Source organism: Macaca mulatta, chromosome 7, assembly GCF_049350105.2.
Source record: "Macaca mulatta isolate MMU2019108-1 chromosome 7, T2T-MMU8v2.0, whole genome shotgun sequence".
Taxonomy (NCBI): domain Eukaryota; kingdom Metazoa; phylum Chordata; class Mammalia; order Primates; family Cercopithecidae; genus Macaca; species Macaca mulatta.
The window spans coordinates 21,911,256-21,937,721 of record NC_133412.1 but is presented as its reverse complement, the minus strand read 5'-3'; the positions used below and the strand labels follow the sequence as shown (position 1 = coordinate 21,937,721).

At 38.3% G+C, this 26,466-nt stretch overlaps 1 protein-coding gene across 3 annotated transcripts in view; it reads right to left on the bottom strand.

Annotated features, from left to right (window-relative positions):
* Positions 1–617: 617 nt before the first annotated feature.
* The window catches only part of CTDSPL2 (CTD small phosphatase like 2), a 109,935-nt gene continuing 84,086 nt past the window's right edge, over positions 618–26,466 (bottom strand). For 2 of the 3 annotated variants that reach the window (XM_028850444.2, XM_077938369.1), the window contains 5 exons: positions 15,021–15,083; positions 14,837–14,916; positions 10,024–10,150; positions 7,920–8,015; positions 618–5,580 (listed from right to left, as the gene is read on the bottom strand). In XM_028850444.2, the coding sequence (XP_028706277.1) occupies positions 5,515–5,580; positions 7,920–8,015; positions 10,024–10,150; positions 14,837–14,916; positions 15,021–15,083 (432 nt within the window). In that variant the 3' untranslated portion in view covers positions 618–5,514. 3 annotated transcript variants of the gene reach the window in all.

Genomic DNA, 26,466 nt, shown 5'->3' with positions numbered 1-26,466 from the left:
ACACTATAATCTGGTTCGCTGTTGCCATCTCATCTCTCCTTTTCAAAACCAACCCCTTTTATTCTGGTTGGTATCTTCAAGTGTTTTTCACCTCTGCTCGTAGTAGTTCCAGTGATAATGTCCTTCCTTCTAAAATCATCACTGTAATGGTAATTAAGAGACCTACATTCTAGTCCTAGCTCTGTGATCTTTGGAAAACACTATAAAATAAAGAGGTACACCTAGAACTTGAAATTTTCTTCATTTAAAATGAATTATTACCTGTAGGTCGTTTGTACCACTGTATATTCCTTACATTTTATAAGAACATTTTGTTGGCTAAATAGACTTATAAACTTGAGAAACCTTTGTATTCATGTACAAACATAATCATACAAAATGCCAAGGCACTGGGAAATAGAGTATGATGGTGATAACTAAATTCAAGTCTCCCAGAGGAACTGCAGTCTTGGGTCACAGCTTTCTCCAAGTCTCAATTTCCTTTGTTTTTCAACATCAAAAGGGAAAGTAATGTGAAAAAAAATTATATTCTTCTAAACAAAAAAAAAACACTGTACAAAAATGTTGTTAGAAATTATATTGTTTCTGATGGCTGATAAAATATCATCAAAGAGAAGTGCTTCCATAAAAGTTTTATTTATCCCCACAACAACCCTGTGAGGTAGGGTGATCAGGGCATTTGAAGATGAGAAAACTAAATCTACATTACTTGTTCACGGCTATACTGCATAGTAAATAAGAAGAAATTAAATTGAGATTTTCAAATGTCCATGACTTTATATTGATTCACGTGGAAACAGGCAGAGAGAATATTAACTCCCCCCTACCTTAATGCCAAAAGGACACTGCCTTGAAAAATCCCATTTCAAAAGATGAAAGTAGTATTTCATTGCTTATTTCTACAAAGATTTATAAAATAAAAAAATAGTGAAATATTTTACAGGTAATATATATAATGGTCTCATTCAGGGACATGTCCTTTAGCTATGTATATGGTCAACTATTCCAAGTCCTAGAAATGCAAACCCTTAAAAAAGTATGAAAGACAAAAATGATAATGAGCAGTAGCCTCAATCTTCTTTATTATTCCTCCATGTATCTTGAATAAGTTCTGTGAAATCTGGTCCCAGTTAAAAAAAAAAAAACAAAAAGAAAAAAATAAAAAACTCTACCACAAAGAGATATCTGGTAAACTTTAATTCTGTTGCCTACTCTCAAACCAGTGTCACATTTAGCTAATACACTGATTTCCCAATACTGGCTATTAGAATCACCAGGAGAGCTTTAAAGAAAAAAAAAAAAGAAAAACCAACCAACCAACCAAAAAAGCCAGAACTCTCAGGCCCCTCTCGAGATCCAGTGAGACAATTTTCCAGGGGTAGGCCCCAGAAATCTATTTTAAGAGCTCCTCAGAGTAATTCTAATGGTCAGGTTTAGGAACCAACTGATGTATCTTAAAATACTAATATCAAAAGCATAAACTAGTATAAACTTGTCACTCTCTCCTCCCCACCCCACCCTTTTTTAAAAAAGATCTCAAATCATGTTATACCCCCAGAACTCTCACCTCTGGGCAAGTAATTTCAATTCAAGATACAGAGAAACATTTTATAAAAATGTATCCTAATTAGTGAGACTTGGATTCCAATAATAACTTAAGTAGCATTTCAATATAAGATACCCAGTTTTGTGGTTCGTATTATGAAAATTCTTAAATGTATTTTATACAGGTTCGTCGTAGGCTTTCAACTCAGGGGAAGACACGAGAAGTAATGACATAAGCACATCACCACTAAAAAAATACTATACTCAATTATAGCTCATAAGAGGAATAAGAAAGTGAATGAATGACAACCCTAAGGCCTTTTGGCCCATACATTTTTGTTCCCAGTCCACTCTTCCCCTATAAGGGGAAATAAAATAAACATTCTTTACTAGTTGCTTGGCATAGTTATTCGGTGGGTAACTATTAACTAAGTTAATTTAGATACACAAGATTAAAAGAGATAACAAATAAATACCTAGGAAGACAAAGAGAAGTCAGGTCAGAAAACCTTAACTAGCTAATGATGTAGTATATAACACCATCATATTAGTACAATTAAATAAAGGCTTCAATGTCCTTTACATTTTAGCTTTATGTGATTGACACAGACATGAAAGAGATCTGGTCCTTATGAAGAATTCTGTGCTCGCAGGAAAGATTTGTAGGAATAATGAAATGCTTTCTTCATTGATGAGATGAAGTCTCTTTCAGGCAAGTTGACGGAACAAAACAATGAGAAACGAACTTCTTTAGAAGGTTGAATGAAAGTAAGATCTAGCTGAAAAAGTCATTGGCCAAAGATAATTTTTTTAAAAAACCATTCTGTTAACCCTTGGAGAAAAAAAAAAAAAAAAAAAAAAAAAAAACCCAGAGAAATACAAAAAAAAAAAAAAAAAACAATGTACACATTCATTTCACTGACAGTTACAAGAAAATAGCCGTTTATAGAAGTTACACAATGCTTTTAACAAATCCCAAACAAATTTTGGGAAACAGATAAAGCCATTGGGTAAAAATAAATATACATACTAGCTAATATAAAACAATTTACGGTTACGAATTGTCATCAATTCTCTTAGGACACAAGGAGAAATACGGTGATATAAATCTGATGAGGGCTACATATATTACATGGAATTAAAAAACAACTGATTAAAACATCCTAACAATGATACAAATATTTAAAAGAATGTCTTAAAAGCCAGACATTTACCACTGGAAATAGCATGACTTTAATATGTACTCCAGAGTTGTAATGTGTATACAGGTCACTTTCGCTGTATCTCATCAGGTATCCACCTCTCCTGCATTTACTAGTCAAGTTTTTTGAGTTCATGTTTCCTGTGTGAGCTGAAGGGGCTGGGCACATTTCAATTTAAAAAATATACATCTCTGATTAACTAAATGGAAATTTTTTATGTCTACCAACAGATAAAGAAAAGAGAGGATAAAGGGAAGACAAGACATTATATTAAGGTGGAAGGAAGCTGGCTAAATTGTCTCTGTAAATTATCTTAAATTTTGTATTAACAAATTTAAAATGACTCAAAGTAATGAAGAAAAAAATATTAATTTGGCCTCAAGAAATTTTCTCAAGCCATATAAAATTTTCTTAGTTTATTTCTTTACGGAAGCATCTTATGCTTGATCAGCTGACTTAAAAGAACTCTCCTAGCGTGGGACTGAAAACAACTTTATCATTGATAAAAGATGACTAGTTTAAAAAGTTGGTTTTTATTATTGAAGTGCCCACAGGCACAAGAGAATAGGTGCTTACATTTCCCTTTAGATTATGGGAAAGCCCTTTGAGAATGCACTAAATCAGGAAATCTTTCAGCAAACAGAATGCATGCTGAAAGTTCAGATCTTATATAAATTTTGGGTTTCGCTGTTTGAGCACAAAAAGGAAGGGAGCAGGGAGAAATGTAACTAGGTTCACAATTTTGAGCAAGAGCATATGTTAAGGTAACGTATGTACATTTTATTTCAAGAAAGACAGAAGACAAACAGCATAAAGATGCCCAGATGCCCTAAAGATAAATACATTTCAAAGATTCTCATTAAAATGAATCTGTAGTATTTTTTTCCTGCAAGCAAAATACCTTTCTTTAAATAAAATTAAAAAAATCAGTATTCTGAATTGCAAATGCTTTTGCTTTTTTTTTTGCAGAAAATCTGCCATGATTATTTTTTTAATGAATAAGGATTTTCCACAAAACAGGCTTGCTCTACATGCTAGATTTTTAAACAGTTCAGTGACACAATATGCTAACTACATACACAACAGATAATATAGTAAGAAAACACTCAACCTGATGAAAAGTTAAAATCTTCATTAATACACTGAAAATTGACATAACTCATGCCTTTAAAATCAAAAATACAAAAATTAAATGTTTTCCTAAAAAGATTTCCTTATTTTAAGGATTCATTTGAAAATGAAGCTGCATGTAATTTGTACAGTAAGTTGTACAAGTAAACAGGTAATATACATAAAAAATTAATTGACATACTCCTCAATTATCAGTTGTCCACCTTTAATTTCCAATACTGTACTTTCTTAACAAGCATACAAAATATCAAACTTCTCTTTAGAAAAAGTGCCGTTCTTTGACATCCTTTACACAAAAACAGTCTGAGCCTGTGGCATGTTAATGCAGTTGAGAGGCAAAGCATACGAACTTTTACAAATTCTACCTTCCATAAAAAGCCTCCTGAAAAGGAGATTACACGCCACTATAAAAATATCAACCTCTTGTGGTAGCTGCATTAGAGAACCAAGGCTTGAAGACTATTTTCATATAGCATAGAAAAACCACTATGAGAGCATATTAACTGCATTGGTGGCTTGGGAGTGTACTGTGCCACAGGATTATGCATAGCTACTGTTAGGTACCAAGACTGTTACACAGTTTTAAATTGATTGTAACTGAGGGCATAACAGAGGTACTACCAGCCCATGCAAAATAACTAAAAATACTGAGTCACTGTGCTGAATACTTCATTCCTGGAGAAAACCAAAGGCAGCAGTAACTAAATCAAGCCAAACAGGTGACCAAACTTTCTCCTCAAAGATTTGTGAGCACAGTGAAGTCTGAGGTATACCTTTATCCATTAAATCTGTGTGCCATTGCAAGATATTACCATTTGAGAATATACGCCATCACAATGGTTTAAATCTTTTGTATATTAGTCATTCATATATTCTTATCTACCCAGTCTCTTGATTTTTGAAAAGATTTCACCTACAGTAGAATATTACAGAAACAAAATATAAATGCATGTCTTTCTAAATGAAACTTACATGGACTAAAAGTAGAGAATATTTTTAAACAAATATACAATGTGCAGGCAGACAAAGCAGGAAAACGGCCATTCAAATGTATAATAAAAAACTAAAAACTGACTATCTCCAGAAAACTATGAAGCGCCTCAACTAAACGGAATGCATAATGAAATTCTAATCTAATACAGGTCAAAAATGTAAAAAGGTTATAAACCTTAACAGGAAAAATAAAACAACTTTTACTGGCCATTCCTGTTGAAATGAGAATCATAAAGTAACAGAAAAGTGGCTACAAACCCACTTAGAGCACCAAACAGAGAGAAAATAAAAGTCCATTTTCATCTCTGTTATTATCATAAAATCCTGTGTGACTACAGGTCAAACTGCTGGTGGCAGAAACAGAATTCTTTATAAACTGCAGATGTCCTGTACATAAAAAAATTTCACTGGAGTTGCACTAGTTCTAAAGACTCTTCTGTTTTAGCCTACCTACTATATGTATTCGATCTGAGATAGATAAAGTCTCTTTCTGTAACCCTTGATTATTATTGGGCACCAAAGATAAGAAAAGCAAGACGGGGTACAAAAATGCAAAATTTCAACAGTAATGGCAATGTTTTTGTCTTAGTCCAAAAGGGTCCTGCATTCTCTCCCCCTTCAGTGATTTGACAAGTCTTTGTACTTAATCTGGGGGCAGCAAATCATGCAAGCGAAATCTGTCTCTGATGTGTGGTCGAACATCTTCATTCTGTGTGGAAAAAAGACAATTTTTAAAAAGGCATATAATTTCAAAGATATGATCCTCATAACATAGATATTCTTACCTTGCAGAGAAAACATACCAGTTTTTATTTTATGACATATTTTGTTTGCCAAACGGAAACACTACACAGATGCAGTTAAATTTAGATTTTTAAAAATTGTCATTGAAGTTTTTTTTTTTTTTTAATTTTTATTTTTTGAGACAGAGTCCTGCTCTGTTGCTTAGGCTGGAGTGCAATGGCACAATCTCAGCTCACTGCAACCTCTACCTCCTGGGTTCAAGCAATTCTTGTGCCTCAGCTTCCCAAGGAGCTGGGACTACAGATGCCAGCCACCATGTCTGGCTAATTTTTTTGTGAATTTTGTAGAGGCGGGGTTTCACCATGTTGGCCAGGCTGGTCTTCAACTCCTGACCTCAGGTGATCTGCCCACCTTGGCCTCCCAAGATTTGTTTATTTATAAATGAATGAATGGACAGGCTCTTGCTCTTTCACCCAGGCTGGAATGCGGTGGCACAATCCTGGTTCACTGGAGCCTCAAACTTCTGGGCTCAAGCAATCCTCCCACTTCAGCCTCCTGAGTAGCTGGAATTATAGGCACATATCACAATGCCCAGCTTGCTTGCTTGCTTATGTATGTATGTGTGTGTATGTAAAGATGAGGTCTCATTATGTTGCCCTGGCTACTCTCAAACTCCTGGCCTCAAGCAATCCTCCCACCTTAGCCTTCCAAAATGGTGGGATTACTGCTGGGTACAGTGGCTCACGCCTGTAATCCCAGCACTTTGGGAGGCCAAGGCAGGTAGATTACCTGAGGTCAGGAGTTCAAAGACCAGCCTGGCCAATGTGGGGAAACCCAGTCTCTACTAAAAATACAAAAAATTAGCCAGGCATGGTGGCGGGCGCCAGTAATCCCAGCTACTTAGAAGGCTGAGGCACGACAATCGCTTGAACCCGGGAGGCGGAGGCTGCAGTGAGCTGAGATCACGCCACTGCACTCCAGCCTGGGCGAAAGCGTTAAGACCCTGTCCCAAACAAACAAACAAACAAAACCAGTGGGATTAAAAAGGTGTGTACCACTACACTCCGCCAAAGTTTCATTAAGCAATAGAGGCCAAACCAAGATAGGTAAAAGGGAATTCTACTATCTACATAGGTCTTTAAAGCTAAGTGTTCCATGTGATATAGAAATAGAATTCCCAGAATAAAATTTCAGTGGCATAAGCATTAATTCTAGATGTGAATTATAATACCAAAATGAAAAATTTAATGTTTTTTTGTTTGTTTTGTTTTGAAACGAAGTCTCACTGTCGCCCAGGCTGGAGTGCAGTGGCGCGATCTCAGCTCACTGCAACCTCCGCCTCCCAGGTTCAAGTGATTCTCCTACCTCAGCCTCTAGAGTAGCTGGGATTAGAGGCGCCCACCACCACACCCAGCTCATTTTTGTATTTTTAGTAGAGAGGGGGTTTCACCATGTTGGCCAGGCTGGTCTTGATCTCCTGACCTCAAGTGATCCACCTGCCTCGGCCTCTCAAAGTGCTGGGATTACAGGCATGAGCCACCACGCCCGGCCAATTTAATGTTATTTCTAACACAACTGCTTAGCAACTTGTAAGAGAAAGACCACTGAAATAGTAAAGACACTCAATCTATACATTCTTAAATACTGATAAGCATAATTTTAATATAATATATAAAGCCTGAAAATGTGGCTGGGCATGGTGGCTCACACCTGTAATCCCAGCATTATGGGAGGCTGAGATGGGCAGATAGTTTGAGCCCATGAGTTTGAGACCAGCCTGGGCAACATGGTAAAATCCCATCTCTACAAAAAAAACACAAAAATTAGCCAGGCTTGGTGGCACATGCCTATAGTCCCAGTTACCCCGGAGGCTGAGCCAGGAGGACTGACTGAGCCCAGGAAGTCAAGGCTGCTATGAGTTAGTATTATGTTACTACACTGCAGCCTGGGTGACAGAACGAGACCCTGCCTCAAAAAACAAAAAAGTTTGAAAATGCACATAATCTTTTTCAACCTTTGCCCTTATCTCCCATGACAGATGACTTTATCATCATCATTATTATTTTTTAAAGAGCTGGAGTCTCACTATGTTGCCTAGTATGACCTCAAATTCCTAGGCTCAATCAATCCTCTTGCCTCAGACTCTAAAGTAGCTGGCACTACAGGCACCTATGATGGCACCTGTGACCTGGCTCACAGTTGACTTTGTAAGTCAGTACACACAAAGCAAAGACATTTAAAAAGATTTATTTCAATATAGTTGAACTAACAAAAGCACAACAGAAAAAGATAAGCTATACTTACCAGTTCTACAAGCTTCTCCAGGAATGGAATCAATTTTAGGAGTTCATTGTCATTTTTATCCATAAACCAACTTTCTATAGGGATTCCATTAGAAAGCTAAAACAATAAATAAGTAATTAAATCCTCTTTTACTTATATTTTGCCTAGTTTGGAAAAAGTTAAAAAATAAACAAAGATTTATTAAGTGAACATCGATTTAAAAGTTCCTTTGAAAAGTAATGTCGCCAGACTTTTCTTTGACAACTCAAGAGTGCAAGAGACAGAGGATAAGGAAATAAATTGAAGCCTATTGGTTTTTCAGTGTCATTTCTTCTCAGAGTACATAAAACTAAACAAGAAAGTTCCATTAAAACACATTTTACAAGGATCATTAATATAACTAAAATATTCCTTTATTCTTTCAAGAAATAGTTACAATTAGTACAATGCTAGATAGGCACTGTGAAAGATGGGATACCACCAATCTAAAGAGAATATAGAAAAGCCTATACTTTTTTCCCCTTAAATACAGTGACCATATCTCCCATTCATTATTCTATTCCCATCGAGCAGGATAACCTGAAATATAGTAGAAACTTAACAAATTAATGGTATTTCATTGAAGAGGAGCCTAAAAACAAGAACATAAGCCATATTTATTTTCTGGTGAAAAATCTCTGGGATAAAATATTTTAAAATTTAGGCTAAATGTTGTATATGAGATGAAGGATAATTGATATAATTTTATCTAGGAACCAAGATGAAATTCTTAAAGACATTTTTAAATGTAAACAAATAAAAGTAAGGATCTAAATATAACTTAATATCATATACAGCTTTTCCCTTGTTTTCTTTTTATTACAGACATTTTGAAACACAGAAGGACAAATCTAGTTTATACTCCAATCCACTTACCATCACCCCTATTCTGGACTGCTTATTGTGAAGCTAATCTAAGAAATCCTATCACATGGGGCTAGGTGTGGTGGCTCACACCTGGAATCCCAGCACTTTGGGAGGCTGGGGCAGGTGGAGCACCTGAGGTCAGAAGTTCAAGACCAGTCTGGCCAACATAGCAAAACCCCATCTCTACTAATAATACAAAAAAATTAGCAAGGCATAGTGGCGTGCACCTGTAGTGCCAGCTACTCAGGAGGTGGAGGCAGGAGAATCACTTGAACCCGGGAGGTGGAGGCTGCAGTGAGCTGAGATCATGCCACTGCACTCCAGCCTGGGCGACAAGAGAAAAACTCCATCTCAAAAAAACAAAAAAACAAACAAAAAAAACAGAAAGACAGAAAAGAAAACAGAAAGAAATCATATCACATGGACATATTCATAATCTAAAATATACCTTGAAAGGATGACTCATCAGCCAGGCACAGTGGCTCACACCTGTAATCCCAGCACTTTGGGAGGCAGCGGGGCGCGGGGGGTCGGGGGGGGCAGATCACCTGAGGTAGGAGTTCGAGACCAGCCTGACCAACATGGAGAAACACTGTCTCTACTAAAAATACAAAATTAGACAGGCGTGGCGGCAGGTGCCTGTAATCCCAGCTACTTGGGAGGTTGAGGCAGGAGAATCGCTTGAACCCAGGGGGTGGAGGTTGCAGTGAGCTGAGATCGTGCCATTGCACTCCAGTCTGGGCAACAAGAGCAAAACTCCTTCTCAAAAAAAAAAAAAAAAAGGAAGGATGACTCATCTATAGTTGTAGTTACATGTCAAAGAAATACTAACAAAAGGTACAAATATATTGATAAAATAGTCTAAGAAAATATTTCAGAACATTAAACCAAATAACCAGAAGAACATAGTTAAAATAGCTATAGTACTCAAAATTACTGATTAATTATTGATTTAATAACTGATAAGAATGCTATTAAATGATGCTTATCTTATAGTTTTCTTACTCAGGTTTTTCTTCATTTATGCTGCATGTCATTTAAGTAAAAATTTTCCAAAAGGAATATACTACTTTGTCATTTCTAATTCTAAAACAATGACACATTAAAGGGAAATTCCACCAGTGAAAATTCTCTTCTTTTCCCATCATATTCTGTTTGGCAGCATGTGTCTTCATTGTATTTTTTCCAATCTGAGTTTATCTATCAACTTTCTTCCTACCTGATATGCAAAGGCTTGTGGTGAGTTGTCAATTATTATAGTTTTTGAAAGATCTCTTCCAAGAATATTTAAGTCCTTTATATAGTTTCCTTGTACACAAACACAATGTTCACGGAAAAGCCGGTGCCTAAACATAAAAATAAAAACAAATTAAAAAAAAAAAAACTTTCTAAAAAGTAGAACATATACACACATACATATATACCATAGGCTTTACAGGTTAAGCCATATTATTTTCTCTCTTGAAGGAAATTCAAACACAAATATGGGCCTAAGCGTTGGGCTGCCATTTTACTATAAAAATTCTTAGCAATTATTGAAAGCTTACAATCAAATATTACTAGGCCTTAAAGAACTTGAGTTTATCCCAAAATGTTATAATTAAATTATAAAGGGGGATTAAAAACTCTAAATTGTTTTTGTAATTTATTTACCCAGGAAAGCTCAGCTCAGATGCAGCATCTGGTTGTCAGCGAGGTCCTGCTTTTTAACCAATTTTCCAGATGGTTGACTGAGGCACAAGGAGGTCAAGTGACTTGCCCAAGGTCACACAGTAAGTCAGTGGTTAGCCCCGCATTGGAACCCAGGATCCTCCTGGCTCCCAGTCCTTGGCTCTAACCAGTGGACCACACAGCCTCCCTATCCCTGTACATGCCAGAATAGAAAATATAAGAAGGAATGTTTCTGTGTTGGCATTTGAAAAAATGCTTTTTAGATTTCCTTATACTTTTTGAGAAAAGGTACTAAGACCAAAACATTCCATCATTTCAACTTTTCCTAAACACCCCTTTCTTTTAGTATATGTGTATGATCATTTGAAAAAACAGAGATTAAATGAAATGAGGAATTCAGATTTAAGTATCAAGTATTATAAATGTAAACCGATGTTTCACCCAAACAGAAAAATGCTACATCATTTTAGAAAGCTATTAAAGCATTTACAATAATAAATACTAAAGTGATTATTATAATCTCAATTTATACCCAAAATATTAGTCTCTGAACATTACTAATGATTGATACATATAATAATTTTTTTCTACCTTGAAGTACTCTATTCTGTATATATTAATAATTGGTAAGTTGTCTTCCTTGTGTCTTAATCACACTAACAATTTTGCAAAACCTAGGACCTATTTGGACCTGTATTTTAAATTATGCAGTTTCAAGAAATGGGTATTTTCTACCCACAAAATATGTCGCACTGCTACCAAGAATAAATAAAAATCTACATATACACACACACAAACAAAAACTCAACCTTAAAATTATCAGTGCCAGTTGGTATGGCAAAAAGGAAGAATTTAACAGACAAAATGTATAAGCAGTTCTTTCCCCCTTCTTATAAGGAATAACTTTAATAATCACAGTCAAATGATCATCTGGCCCCTGGAAGGTTTAGTCAGTTCTACTTTGAAAAAACAAACAAACAAAAAAGACTAAGTAACTTAATTCAAGCCTTGGTTGGGCCTAAATAAGATTCATTGTTTTATTTCTATAAACAATTGGATATGAGGAAATTGGACAGGCAGATACAGCATGTAAATTCAAGTCACTGTTGATGCCTCTTCACCAATAGTGGCAAACTCACTGAGAAAGGAGACAAATGAATCTGTACGTGGATACTACAGTTATTTTAATTAAATTACAGTAAAAACCTTCCAATTATTCATTCAGGAATCTGAGGGTGTACAGCATATATTTGCATTTTTAGAAGAAAACTATTTGTACCAGTCATCAAAGAGCAGTTTGTACCAGTCATCAAAGTCTACTCTTCCATGTGAGTAGACTTGCTTCTTTAGAAACTCATGAGATTTAGAGATACAGGAATTTCTTTTTTCCTTTTCTTCATTTTTTTTTTTGAGACGGAGTCTCCCACTGTTGCCCAGGTTGGAGTGCAATGGTAGACTCTCAGCTCACTGCAACCTCTGCCTCCCAGGTAGCTGCGATTACAGGCGCCTGTGCCACCATGGCCAGCTAATGTTTTTTTTTTTTTTTTTTTTTTTTTTTTTTGAGACGGAGTCTCGCTCTGTCGCCCAGGCTGGAGTGCAGTGGCCGGATCTCAGCTCACTGCAAGCTCCGCCTCCCGGTTTCACGCCATTCTCCCGCCTCAGCCTCCCGAGTAGCTGGGACTACAGGCGCCCGCCACCTCGCCCGGCTAGTTTTTTTTTTGTATTTTTTAGTAGAGACGGGGTTTCACCGTGTTAGCCAGGATAGTCTCGATCTCCTGACCTCGTGATCCACCCGTCTCGGCCTCCCAAAGTGCTGGGATTACAGGCTTGAGCCACCGCGCCCGGCCCTAATGTTTTTTTGTATTTTTAGTAGAGATGGGGTTTCATTACGTTGGCCAGGCTGGTCTTGAACTCCTGACCTCGTGATCTGCAGGCCTTGGCCTCCCAAAGTGCTGGGATTACAGGCGTGAGCCACAGCGCCCAGCCTAGATCATAGGAATTTCTTAGAGTCTATCTTATCACCGACACAGACAATTCCCTATAGCACTCACAATCTACTGTTTGAAAAGCTTTTGCTGACCGGGCGCGGTGGCTCGCGCCTGTAATCCCAGTACTTTGGGAGGCCAACGTGGGCGGATCACGAGGTCAGGAGTTCCAGACCAGCCTGACCAACATGGTGAAACCCCGTCTCTACTAAAAAATACAAAAATTAGCTGGGCGTGGTGATGCGCGCCTATAATCCCAGCTAATCAGGAGGCTGAGGCAGGAGAATCGCTTGAATCTGGGAGGCAGAGTTTACAGTGAGTCAAGATCACACCACTGCACTCCAGCCTGGGCAACAGAGCAAGACTCTGTGTCAAAAAAAACAAACAAACAAAAATAGAAGCTTTTGTTTAAGATTTTTCAAAATAGAACTAGAAAGAACACATGGAAACCCTCAAGTGTGTAGGTTTTATAAATCTGGTTTAAAAGAGGATTGTTAATTTATAACACATTGTCACAGCATAACTATCATTTGTTCCTCTTTAGTAAATGAAAGCTCCAAGAGGGAAGAGCTTGTGTTGCTCACCACTGTTTCCTGGAATATTGGAGGTGCCGAATAGAAATCATTATAATGAATGAAGTCATCAAAACAAAATCACTGGGTATACTTTAGTAAAGTGAGGTAAAATTAGTATAAATTACAATATACTTTTGTGAATAGAAAATACCATTTCCCATTTGTGTGACTGCAGCTTACTTATTTTGACCCTTTAGATTAAAAAAAAAGATACCACAACTTTAGAAGAAAAAACCCTCCAAAATATGAACATTAGGAAAAGTCTTTCAGCGTACTTGCAACCACTGAATAATAAAGGTACTGTTAACAGCACAAAATACAGTTTAGGATTTTCCAGTAAGACAACATGGGAAAAGTATTTAAGAAAATTAATACCCAGCTGGGCTGAGTGCGGTGGCTCACACCTGTAATCCCAGCACTCTGGGAGGCCAAAGTGGGTGGATCACTTGAGGTCAGGAGTTCAAGACCAGCCGGGCCAACATGGATGAAACCCCGTCTTTACTAAAAACACAAAAAATTAGCCAGGTGTGCTGGCATGCATGCACCCATAGTCCCAGTTACTTGAGAGGCTAAGTTAGGAGAATCTCTTAAACTCAGAAGGCAGAGATCACAAACTGCACTCCAGCCTACGTAACAGAGTGAGAACTGCCTCAAAAAAGAAAAGAAAGAGAGAGAAAGAGAGAGAGAGAAAGAGAGAAAAAGAGAGAGAGAGAGAGAGAAAGGAAAGAAAGAAAGAAAAAGAAAGAGAGAGAGAGAGAGAGAAAGAAAGAAAGAGAAAGAAAGCAGCCAGCTATTAAAGTTTTTTTTTTTTTTTGAAACAGAGTTCTGCTCTTGTTGCCCAGGCTGGAGTGCAATGGCACGATCTCGCAACCTCCGCCTACCGAGTGGCTGGAATTACAGGCATGCATCACCACGCCCACCTAATTTTGTATTTTTAGTAGAGAAGGGGTTTCTCCATGTTGATCAGGCTGGCCTCAAGCTCCTGACCTCAGGTGATCAGCTGGACTCGGCCTCCCAAAGTGCTGGGATTACAGGCGTGAGCCACTGCTCCCGGCCCTATTAAAGCTTTTATGAGTCTTTTGTGTCATCTCTCTCAGCTATTGGTCAAAAACTCAAAGATTAACTCCTCATCTTAAAGGATACAGCAAGACTGCTGCAGTCTTACTATCTCACTTCAGCTGACAAAATAATGGAACTAATTATCATAATGTTTTAAAATCACCAAGGCACTCCCACTAACCAGGAACACACTGCATCTGCTGGCTCAGGGCACACACAAGGAACTGAGTCCAGTCAGGATAACCTGAGTGACTAAGCCCATTGTAATTTCCAATTAGATTCATGTAACATTTTCTTTCCATGGAAGATAAATTTGCTTTCAAAAAAAGCAAGAGCTTAATTTGATCCTTTCTGCTAAAAAATAAATTTTATTTCTCTATGCCATTAAAAAGTAAAATTAACATGCATTATCTCAGAGACGTATGGAGATGAAACATCATGCACAATGTGGAAAAATTCCACACAACCCCCCAAACCCCTGTCTCCCCCAATCCCAAAAGAAATGAGGATATAGATGTCACAGTGAATAAAGGCACTGGATCTTTGTATCCTTTAAAGAACGTCTGTCTGGAGTTCCATCATTAGGAACTCTTTTAAAGAGTTTAGGGGCTTAAAAAATTCATTTATATTCACCATTCAACACATATGCAGCCAACTGAAAATGGCCATTAAAATGAAATAGAATCAGTAATTTCATAGATCAGTGTGACAGACATTTCCACTATTTCTTAATTAAATTTACCTGACCAGTTGCTTTTTAGGGTCTAGTATGTTCAGTAACTTGTCTGCATACACCTTCTTAGAAGCAGTAAAAAGAATGATCTATAAATTCAGGGGAAAAGAAGTAATCATTATACATGGTCTAAATATGGGTACTATATTGAATAAAATAAAAATACATATGTAATTAGCTTAAGCATGTTTACCTCATACATCTGAGACATTCGTTCCAGGAATTCCCTGAAAAATGGTCTTAATCTCACATAAACCTGAGGAAATACAAAGATAGATTTCAGCAAATAAACATACAATGGGAAACCACTTCTTTTTAAGATGTGCTGTATTCTAACTTTGATTATAATGAAAAAGTTCATGTTTTAAAGTATAGAAATATTAACTAAGTACCACTCAAACCAAATATACTTCACATACAAGCGATCACTTAAAACAATCTCTTTGGTGGGATAATAATAATCACTGATGATCAATTCATTTTTACTAATAAAATAGCAGCATACAGTACTTCACTGGAATGTAATTTTAATAAACATTTAAGCTAAAAATGGAAAGTTTCCCTCTGAGATTTTGATCCACCAGTAAGCTCCATCTTCCAGCCAGGTAGAATCCATCCAATTGTGTCCACCTCTAGCTGACCTGTCTCAATGACCTTCCTCAATAATTACTCAGAATTCCTTCAAACAACCACCTGCTAGAAATATCTCTATTTTATATTTATACCAAAGTAAATAATATTCAAAAGGAAACGTCTGGATTGGTGGGTTTAAATAACCTCAATTTTTCAGAAATCAATCTTGCTATTCTACATTTAATGATTCAGATATGGCATCTAAATTAGCACTATTGGTTACTTGAGATTAAAATTCTAATAGTCAAACACAACAGTTCTCAAAACCTAATGGTCAGTATCAGAAAAGACTACAGTACCCACAGAGCTGCTTTACATACATTATTTTATTATTTCTGTCTCTCTTTGCCTACATTTAATACAGCTCCTATAATCTAATATTCAAAAAAGCCATGAGCATCCATTAAAACTATTTACATTCTGACTCCTCTAAATTGTATTCATTTTGTTACAAAATTTTACAGAAAGAAAAATACTGTACTTCATTCAAAGGTGACTATTATAATTTCAGATACCACAAATAATAAGTATTTATTGAACTAGATTCACAGATTCAGATTAAAAACAAACAAAACACTTTGTGGTAGCAACAAATTCAAATCTAGGCTTAGTGGAGTTTCAATTCTGGCATCCATGTATATGCACACAAAAATGCCCCCATGACAAAAATCTAGTTCTGGGAATATTTTAAGGCAAAATAGAGAATTTCCTTAAGAACTGAGCACTTATAGGAGACAAATTTTGTTTGTTTGAGACGGAGTTTCACTCTTGTGGCCCAGGCTGGAGTGCAGTGCGATCGATCTCGGCTCACTGCAACCTCCGCCTCCTGGGTTTAAGTGATTCTCCTGCCTCAGCCTCCCAAGTATGGGATGGGATTACAGGCATCCGCCACCACAACTGGCTAACTTTTTTGTAGAGATGGGGTTTTGCCATGTTGAGCAGGCTGATCTCAAACTCCTGACCTCAGGTGATCTGCCCGCCTTGGCCTCCCAAAGTGCTGAGATTACAGGCATGAGCCACCAAGCCAGGCCAGAAGACAAATTTTGAATGATCATTACTATGCTAATAATATCACTCTGTCCCCTTCTCTGGGTTAGATAAAGGTTTACTTGTTTTTAATCTTATTAGTCTTTTTCTTTTTTTTTTGAGGAGTCTTGCTCTTTCCCCCAGGTTGGAATGCGGTGGCGCCATCTCAGCTCACTGCAACCTCCACCTCCAAGGTTCAAGCAATTCTCCTACCTCAGTCTCTGGAGCAGCTGGGATTACAGGTATGCGCCACCACACCCGGCTAATTTTTGTATTTTTAGTAGAGATGGGGTTTCACCATGTTGTCCAGGCTAGTCTCAAACTCCTAACCTCAAGTGATCTGCCTGCCTCCCAAAGTGCTGGGATTACAGGCATGTAATCCTATTACACTCCGCCTGGCCTAATCCTATCAATCTTGACTAATCAAAAACAAAGTAAACCACACACCACTCCTCAAAGCAGAAGAAAAGATACAAATCCTCAGCATCCAATCACCATCATTTAGGATGGGGTCTAAAAATTTTAACTATAGTTGCTCTTCTAATCAATTTTAACATTCTCATCCTGAAACATTTGGTGTAGTTTGTAGCCTTGATTGAAAACCACAAACACCTTATTTCTTTGGTAAGCCAAATAATGACAGATTTATATATATATTATTTTACTAACAAAATCACTTTAATCAACTGAGTCTTTTCAAAATAGATTTGTGATGGTTAAGAAAAACCCATCTATTCTGCCAATACTTTTTCTGAATTCCATCTCAAGGTAGAGGATAAACTATAAACTATCAGAACCTTTTACTTGTTGCCAGTGTTCATCACTCACAGGCAGTTAGTAACCAAAAATATTTCATTTTTTCAGATATATATAAATGTTTTATTTTCAATATCCCTATTATCACTTGCTCCATATACAGGTTGAGTGTCCCTTATTTGAAAATGCAAAATGATCCAATGAGCATTTCCTTTGAACGTCATGTCAGTGCTCAAAAAGTTTCAGGCTTTTTTTTTTTTTTTTTTTTTAAGACAAAGTTTCACTCTGTTGTCCAGGTTGGAGTGCAGTGGCGTAAACAGGGCCGCTGCAGCCTCAACCTCCTGGGCTGAAGTGATCCTCCTGCCTCAGCCTTCCATGTAGCTGGGATGACAGGTTCATAACACCATGCCTGGCTTTAAACAATTTTTCTTTTGGTAGAGATGGGCTCTCAGTATCTCACTATGTTGTCCAGGCTGGTCTCAAACTCTTAGGCTCAAGCAATATTGCCTTGGCCTCCCAAGTTGCAGATTTATTTTTTTTTTGGTGATACCGTCTCATTCTGCTGCCCAGGCTGGAGTGCAGTAACATGATCTTGGCTTACTGCAACCTCTGCCTCCCGGGTTCAAGCAATTCTCATGCCTAAGCCTCCCCAGTAGCTGGGGTTATAGGCGTGTGCCACTACATCCGGCTAATTTTTGTATTTTTAATAGAGACAGTTTTCACTGTGTTGGCCAGGCTGGTCTCGAACTCTCGAACTCAGGTGATCTGCCCGCCTCAGTCTCCCAGGGTGCTGGTATTATAGGCGTGAGCCATCACGCTTGATGATAAATTTCAGATTTTGAGGCATTTCAGATTTCACATTTTTTGAATTAGGGATATTCAACCTGCGTAAACTAAGATAGGCAGGGCCTCTTTGAGATTTATTCCCTCTGAACACAACACAATTCCACTGCACAAGAATACGTCTAGTTAACAATATTTTCCAACCATAGTAAGTGGAACATTGTTCAAAGGGCACATTTTCCAACTTCTGATACAGTTACTTCCAGATTAAGTCAAAGCTATAGCTTCATTGTGCATACTACTACTTTAACTCTACTTAAATATAACATGCATCTTAAAATTTGACATTGCTTTTAAAATGTGTTTGTTTACTGGGGATAAAAGGTGGCACTGAAGATAAAGGAACATGTTGCTAGAGTGTTTCTTTACTATGAGAATAGAAAGAATAATTGTTGAAAGTAATAGTTCCTATCCTCACAACAGATTCACCATGTGAACAAGGAGGTGTTTCAGTATTAAAAGACACAGGCAGAGAATGAGGTAGTTAGCAGGAAGGAAAGTGGGAAGAAACAAAGAAAGGTACTGGGCTGGGGTTAGGGCCACATGGGGTTGTGCCATGTGATGCAAAGGCAAAATCTCAGAAACAGTAGTAGAGATGAGATATAAAGCCAGCAGCATCTAAGTCACCTGGATATAGAAAAGTGTGAACAAAGATATACAAGTCAAGAAGCAGTACGTACTGTCTGGTAAGAACAAATAAAGAACATCTGTCAGGTACATATAATACAATGAGTTTAACTCTTGAGACTACCATTACTTTATTGTGTTAGGTCAGAGATACAAGAACAGACAGATGCACACATAGACATGCCTCCGAATGCTTCAAAATCTATTCCACAAATAGCATTAGCTCCATTTTTCTTCTAATATTCCTGAGCTGCCTACTTCCCATTTTCTACATTTCCTTAATCCACACCTTTCTCTACTTTACCTTCTTAAAACTTGCAACTCTTCAAAATTATGTAATCTCCCAAAGGCCAAAAACTTCATTTCAGTCTAGTATACATGTTTCTTCAAATTGATAATTATTTACAGAACAAATAATTTTAATATTTTTTCAGTAAACCAAATGTATTGTGAAAAACGTCAAAAGTTAAAAAATAACGCCAAATGTCATAAGAAATAATTATATTAAAAAACTATTCAAGATTACTACTTGAAGATACAGATTTATGAACATGTTTATTATGCAAAACTTTAAAAAATGAACATCTATCAGAATATCTGTAAAAGGGTGTTGTAGTGCCAGGCATGGTGGCTCACGCTTGTAATCCCAGCACTTTGGGAGGCCGAGGCAAGTGGATCACCTGAGGTCAGGAGTTTGAGACCAGCCTGACCACAACATGTTGAAACCCTGTCTCTACTAAATATACTACTAAATGTACAAAAATTAGCCGGACGTGGTGGCGTGCACCTGTAGTCCCAGCTACTGGGGAGGCTGAGATAGGAGAATTGCTTGAACCCAGGAGACAGAGGTTGCAGTGAGCTAAGATGCGCCACTGCACTCCAGCCTGGGCAACAGAGTGAGACTCTGTCTCAAAAAAAAAAAAAAAAAGTGTTGTGAAGTGATTTTACCACAATTTAAATTTTACACAGAACATGAATATATGTGTGTGTGTGTGTGTGTGTGTGTGTGTGTGTGTATTTTTAAATGGAGTCTCGCTCTGTTGCCCAGGCTGGAGTGCAATGGTGTGGTCTCGGCTCACTGTAACCTCCGTCTTCCGGGTTTAAGTGATTCTCCTGCCTCAGCCTCCCAAGTAGCTGGGGTTATAGGCGTGTGTCACCACAACTGGCTAATTTTTGTATTTTTAGTGGAGATGGGATTTGCCATGTCAGCCAGGATGGTCATGCCTGACCTCGTGATCCGCCTGCCTTGGCCTCCCAAAGTGCTGGGATTACAGGTGTGAGCCACTGCGCCCAGCCATATGTATAATTTTTAAAAATCCACTACACTAATACTACTTGATATGAATAATACCTGATGGTCTGTATTTTTTAGTATTAAGATAAAAATTGTATATAGGTAGTACTGAAAAGCTATTAATAGTTAACATAGCTGGATTTAAAAAAAGTAGTCATTGGCTGGGTATGGTAGGTCACGCCTGTAATCCCAGCACTTTGAGAGGCCAAGGCGGGCGGATCACCAGAGGTTAGGAGTTCAAGACCAGCCTGGCCAACATGGTAAAAACCTCATCTCTACTAAAAATACAAAAAATTAGCTGGGTATGGTGGTGCACACCTGTAGTCCCAGCTACTTGAAAGGCTGAAGTGGGAGAATCACTGGAACAGGGAAGGTGGAGGTTGCACTGAGCTGAGATTACACCACTGCACTCCAGCCTGGGTGATGGAGGAAGACTGTCTCAAAAAAAATAAATAAATAAATAAAATAAATGAAAAATGAAAAAGGTAGTCATTAAAATGACAATCCACTTATAAACTGATTCTAGATATTGTGTGGTAAAGTCTAAAATAAAACTCATGTCTAATTATATAATTTCAAGTTATATACTTAGTAATTTCTTATACACTTAGTAATATACTAAGTTATATACTTAGTAATGCTTATTAAACCTTAATCTAATATCATAGATAATTTTGATAGTATGACTCCCCCAAAAAATTACATGAGAGTCTTTTTAGGAAAAATACTTCTAAATGATTTTTAGGCCCAGATAATATGACCATAACTTTATTTGTTTTTTGAGACAGAGCCTCACTCTGTTACCCAGGCTGGAGTGCAGTGGTGCAATCTCAGCTCACTGAAACCTCCATTTCCTGGGTTCAAGCAATTCTCTGCCTCAGCCTCACTGAAACCTCCACCTCTTGGGTTCAAGCAATTCTCTGCCTCAGCCTCCCAAACAGCTGGGCTTACAAGGGTCCAACACCACGCCTGGCTAATTTTTTTGTATTTTCAGTAGAGATGGGGTTTCACCATCTTGGCCATGCTGGTCTTAAACTCCTGACCTTGTGATCCACCCGCCTCAGCCTCCCAAAGTGCTGGGATTACAGGGGTAAGCCACAGCACCCGGCAGACCATAACTTTCAAAAAGAAACATCTTTGATACTTTTTCCATGATAGCCTTCTAATTCCATTGTAGCAATAGGTTTTAAAAAATGATGAATCCAAGGAATCACCCACTTAAGAGTATGACATCTGTTTTCCCTTAATCAAAAAGATGACTGGTCGGTGCTATTTCTTATTTAATTAAGCAAGAAGAATTAAAACAGCAGAAAACCAACAAAGTTGGGGAATATAAAGAATGAGATGCAGCCAGGTGTGGTGGCTCAATGCCTATAATCCCAAAATGCTAGGGCATTTTGGGAGGCCGAGGTGAGCAGATCACTTGAGCCCAGGTAGTTTTGAGACCAGTCTGGGCAACATGGCGAAACCCTGTCTCTACAAAAAAATATAAAAATCAGTCAGGCGTGGTGGAACTCGCCTGTAGTCCCAGCTACACAGGGGGCTGAGGCAGGAGAATTGCTTGAACCCAGGAGGTTGAGGCTGCAGTGAGCTGTGATCATGTCACTGCACTCCAGCCTGGGTGGCAGAATGAGACCCTGTCTCAAAAAAACAACCACAACAACAAAAAAAAGAGAGAATGAGATGCTACCATTAACTGAAAAAATCTTACCATCAGTAGATACCACAAATGTACAAGTGGCTGTACCAATTTTTTAACTCTTCTGTACACCTCAGTTTCCCTATCTATAAAATAAAGGATATAACAACAATATCCACATCATAAGGTTGTTGTGAAGTTTAAATAACTTAATACATGTAAAGTATCTAGAACAGTGTCTGGTACATTCAAAGTGCCAATAGCTATTAGCTATTATTATCTATCTCATTGTTTAAAAGTAATCAATCACAAGAAGAGCTGGAGTGAGTATGATTCTATTGGGCAGAACTGGGCAACCTCAATTCCAAAGAGAAAGCCCTACAGCCACAATCTATACTTTTGGAAGAGGGAAATAACAAACTGTTTCAGTAAACTGTTTAACTTAGTTAATATTTTCTTGGCATCAATACCAGAGTTTAAAGATAAAACCCAAACCTTCTCCAAGGAAAGAGGGTTACTCAGGTAGGCCCTAGGGTGGTCTCAATTTCATAACCCACTGAGTGATTTTATAGCAGTTATCTTTTGCTTCACAAAATTCCAATAAAAGGCAGATAGATGCTGGGGGTAGTATTTGTAGGTAGATAAATCTGGGATGAATAGGTAAACACTAAAACCAATAAAAATAAAAACAAAACAACAAAAATCCCTAAATTAAAAGCTCCTGCAGCTGGGCGCAGTGGCTCACACCTGTAATCCCAGCACTTTGGGAGGCCGAGGTAGGCGGATCTGTTGAGATCAGGAGTTCGTCACTAGCCTGGCCAACACAGTGAAACCCCATCTCTACAAAAAAATACAAAAACTAGCCGGGCGAGGTGGCGGGCGCCTGTAGTCCCAGCTACTCGGGAGGCTGAGGCAGGAGAATGGTGTGAACCCGGGAGGCGGAGCTTGCAGTGAGCTGAGATCCGGCCACTGCACTCTAGCCTGGGCCACAAAGCAAGACTCTGTCTCACAAAAAAAAAAAAAAAAAAAAAAGTTCCTGCAGACCCTTACTCTATTAAACAGAAATCAACCTGAAAAGAAATTTTTTGAAGAGTACAGGCAGGGCATGGTGGCTCACACCTGTAATCTCAGCATTTTGGGAGTCTGAGGTGGGAGGACTGCTTGAGCCCAGGAGTTTGAGACCAGCCTGGGCAACACAGAGAAACCCCATCTCTACAAGAAGTACAAAAAAGGGCGTGGTGGCACATTTCTGTAGTCCCAGCTACCACCTGGGACGCTGAGGTGAGAGGATGGTTTGAGCCTGGAAGATAGAGGCTATAGTGAGCCAAGATTGAGTCAATGCACTCCAGCCTGGGCAACACAGCGACACCATGCCTCCAAAAAAAAAAAAAAAAAGTCAAAGTAGGATAAAATGAAGCTTAATGTATTCATATAGGTGATTTATATTAAAAGTTACCAATGGGGCTGGGCATGGTGGCTCATGCCTGTAATCCCAATACTTTGGGAGGCTGAGGTGACCAGCCTGGCCAACATGGTGAAAACCCATCTCTACTGAAAATACAAAAATTAGCCAGCCGCGGTAGCACGTGCCTATAATCCTAGCTACTTGGGAGGCTGAGGCAGGAGAATTTCTTAAACCTGCGAGGCGAAGACTGTGGTGAGCCAAGAGAGTGCCATTGCACTCCAGCCTGGGCAACAGATTGAGACTCTGTCTCAAAAAAAAAAAAAAAAGTTACCAATGAAGCATAATTTTCATCAGGGAAAAATCTGCCATTATAGTGTATGTACATATATTTGCATATATAAAAAAACTTGATGTATTTACATTAATAAAAGTTTAGTCAAAACAATGGCCATTTTAGTAAAACAAAAATGTTACCTTTAAACTCAAACTCTGAAGTTCAAAGGAAATGAAGCCTCCAATTTAATGTAATCAATTGTCACATCTTCTAAATTTATAGCCATTAAGAAAGAACTTTCCACATAGTATGTTTTCTTTTCTTTTCTTCTTCTTCTTTTTTTTTTTTTGGAGACACAGTCTCGCTCTGTTGCCCAGGCTGGAGTGTAATGGTACGATCTCGGCTCACTACAACCTCTGCCTCCTGGGTTCAAGCAATTCTCCTGCCTCAGCCTCCCTAGTAGCTGGGACTACAGACGCCTGCCACCACGCCCAGCTAATTTTTTGTATTTTTAGTAAAGACAGGGCTTCACCATGTTGTTTAGGCTGGTCTCGAACTCTCTGACATCAGGTGATCCACCTGTCTCAGCCTCCCAAAGTGCTGGGATTACAGGTGTGAGCCACCATGGCTGCTGGCCCGTATGTTTTTTCTCTTTTTTTTGAGACAGGCTCTCTGTCACCCAGGGTGGAGTGCAGTGGTGTGATCACAGATCACTAGGGCCTGAAGCTTCCGGGGTTCAGGTGATCCTCCCAGCTTCGGAAGTAGCTGGGACTAGAGGTGTGTGCCACCTATTTTTGGATTTTTTGTAGAGACAAGGTCTCACTACATTGCCCAGGCTGGTCTTGAACTCCTGAGCCCAAGCCATCTACCTAGGGCTCCCAAAGTGCTATAATTACAGGCATGAGCCATCACACCCAGCATATATTTTAATGAATTGCTCCTAATTTTAAAATGTACATTTTAGACAAAGAATCCCCATGAAATACATTTTTTCACATTTTTGAGAAGTAGAGAACTATTGGTTTCATTTGTATCTTCTTTTTTAGTCAATTAATAATGAATAATTATGATGAAAAAATTAGTACCAATAACTACACTTACTAATAAGGATGGGAAAGTGACTTTAAAGTTATTCTAAAGTAGTATTAATATTCATCTACAATTAATTATTGAATTATTATTCCCTACAAGCTAAAATATTGGTGTCATCCTCCATGCTATGTAATTATGACCCTGAAATGTTTGTCTGATTTCTCAGTGTCCTCGCTCAAGCAATCCTCCTGCGTCAGCCTACCGAGTAGCTGGGACTATAGGCGCTCCCCCACCATGCCCGGCTAATTTTTTGATATTTTTTGTAGGGACAGGATCTCACACTATCTTGCCCAGGCCAGTCTCGAACTCTCAGGCTCAAGCATTTCTCTCACCTCAGCCTTCCAGTGCAGGGATTATAAGCAAGTCACTGCCCCTGGCCTCAAATGTTGTTTTTTTAAGGCACAAATATACATGCTACTTTTATAGAACAAAAATATAGTTTATGAATCTCAAGAACAAAGTGCATGCTGGTTAGTATCAATTTAAATCAGAACTTGAGAAAAAAATTAGGTATTTACTACAAAATTATAAATTTAAATGACTGGTTTCTTTCCTTCATGAAGCAAAAATAAAGCTCACTTTTCTAGAAAAGACTGTAAAAAGGAGACAGAAGCAACTGACCCTCTACTTCTCTTGTTCTTTCTTTTCTTTTCGAGATGGAGACTCGCTTTGTCACCCAGGCTGGAGTGCAGTGGCGTGGTCTCGGCTCACTGCAACCTCCACCTCCTGGTTTCAATTGATTCTCCTGCCTCGGTCTCCCTAGTAGCTGGGATTATAGGCGCCCGCCACCACGCCCAGCTAATTTTTGTTTTATTTTGTGGAGATGGGGTCTTGCCATATTGGCCAGGCTGATCCTGAACTCCTGACCTCAGGTGATCTGCCCATCTCGACCTCCCAAAGTGCTGGGATTATAGGCGTGAGCCACTGCACCTGGCCCTACTTCTCTTGTTCTGTGGTATGAAAATTATCCTAAGCTGTAAGATTCCCAAGAAAACTGAAAGAATGGGGACGCGGGTAAGCTTTGCTAACCGTGGCCTTCCCCATCCACCTCTTCCCCCAACTTTTCCCATAAAAGCAACCTCTACTAATAAAACAAAGCATCTTTTACAAGTAGCTCCCTACAGGGATCCTATCTGTCCTTGAGTGCTTACCACAATCTGATTTCTGGACAGCTGACCCAAAGTTTGTTGATTTTACTGATCTTCAGAAAGCCACTGACTGGCTAAAGTCTTATTGGTGAACAGAGTCAAAAATCAGATGCCCCTGCCAAGCTTTACAGAATGAGGAGTTGGACAACACAGTTACGTTTGGCTGCACTGTGGTGAAACATATGAGGTATCTTCTTTTTGTCTTCAATCAGCCACACTTGGGCTGAGTAGCTCTATTACATCTTCAAAAAACTGAGCTCCAGTTCTTGATGGAGACAGAGGAAGGTCATTGAGGAGGTGGTTCAGCTCAAGAGCTAAGTGAAAAATGTCTTTTGATTCAGTCCTGCTTGTGGATAGAAGTCATCTTCGGGATGGAAGAGGGAGTGAGATGACCTAGAGTCTTGAATTGGTGGATCTGCAGGAACAGAAACTAAATACAGTGGAGACCTCTTAACTGAGTAACACCACGAGATGGATTTCCTGACAATGTGCCAATATAGGCTAAATATAAAAATTAAATATGTGCAATAAAAGTGATCATGCACTTGTTTTTCCAGATATCAAATGCATTTGTACCATTTTATGAATACATGTTTTCTTAATAACTGATTATAAAACAATGTAAAAAAAAAAAAAAAACCAAGTTAAGAAAAATAGACCCCTTCAAACAAAAAGCCTATAATTTTGCCTATATGAGTGCCATTTCCTCACGTTTAAAAAGCAGGTTCTCCTTTCAAATGACTTTTTCTCCATATAGAAACTACAATCTGTCTACTCCACATAGTGTCAGTAGTAACATACATCAAATTTTAATTTGAGATAGATCTTTCAGGTTTGTTTTTTAAATCCCCTAGAGAAATGAAATTCAAATTACACCTCAAGGTACTACTTTAGAATAATCT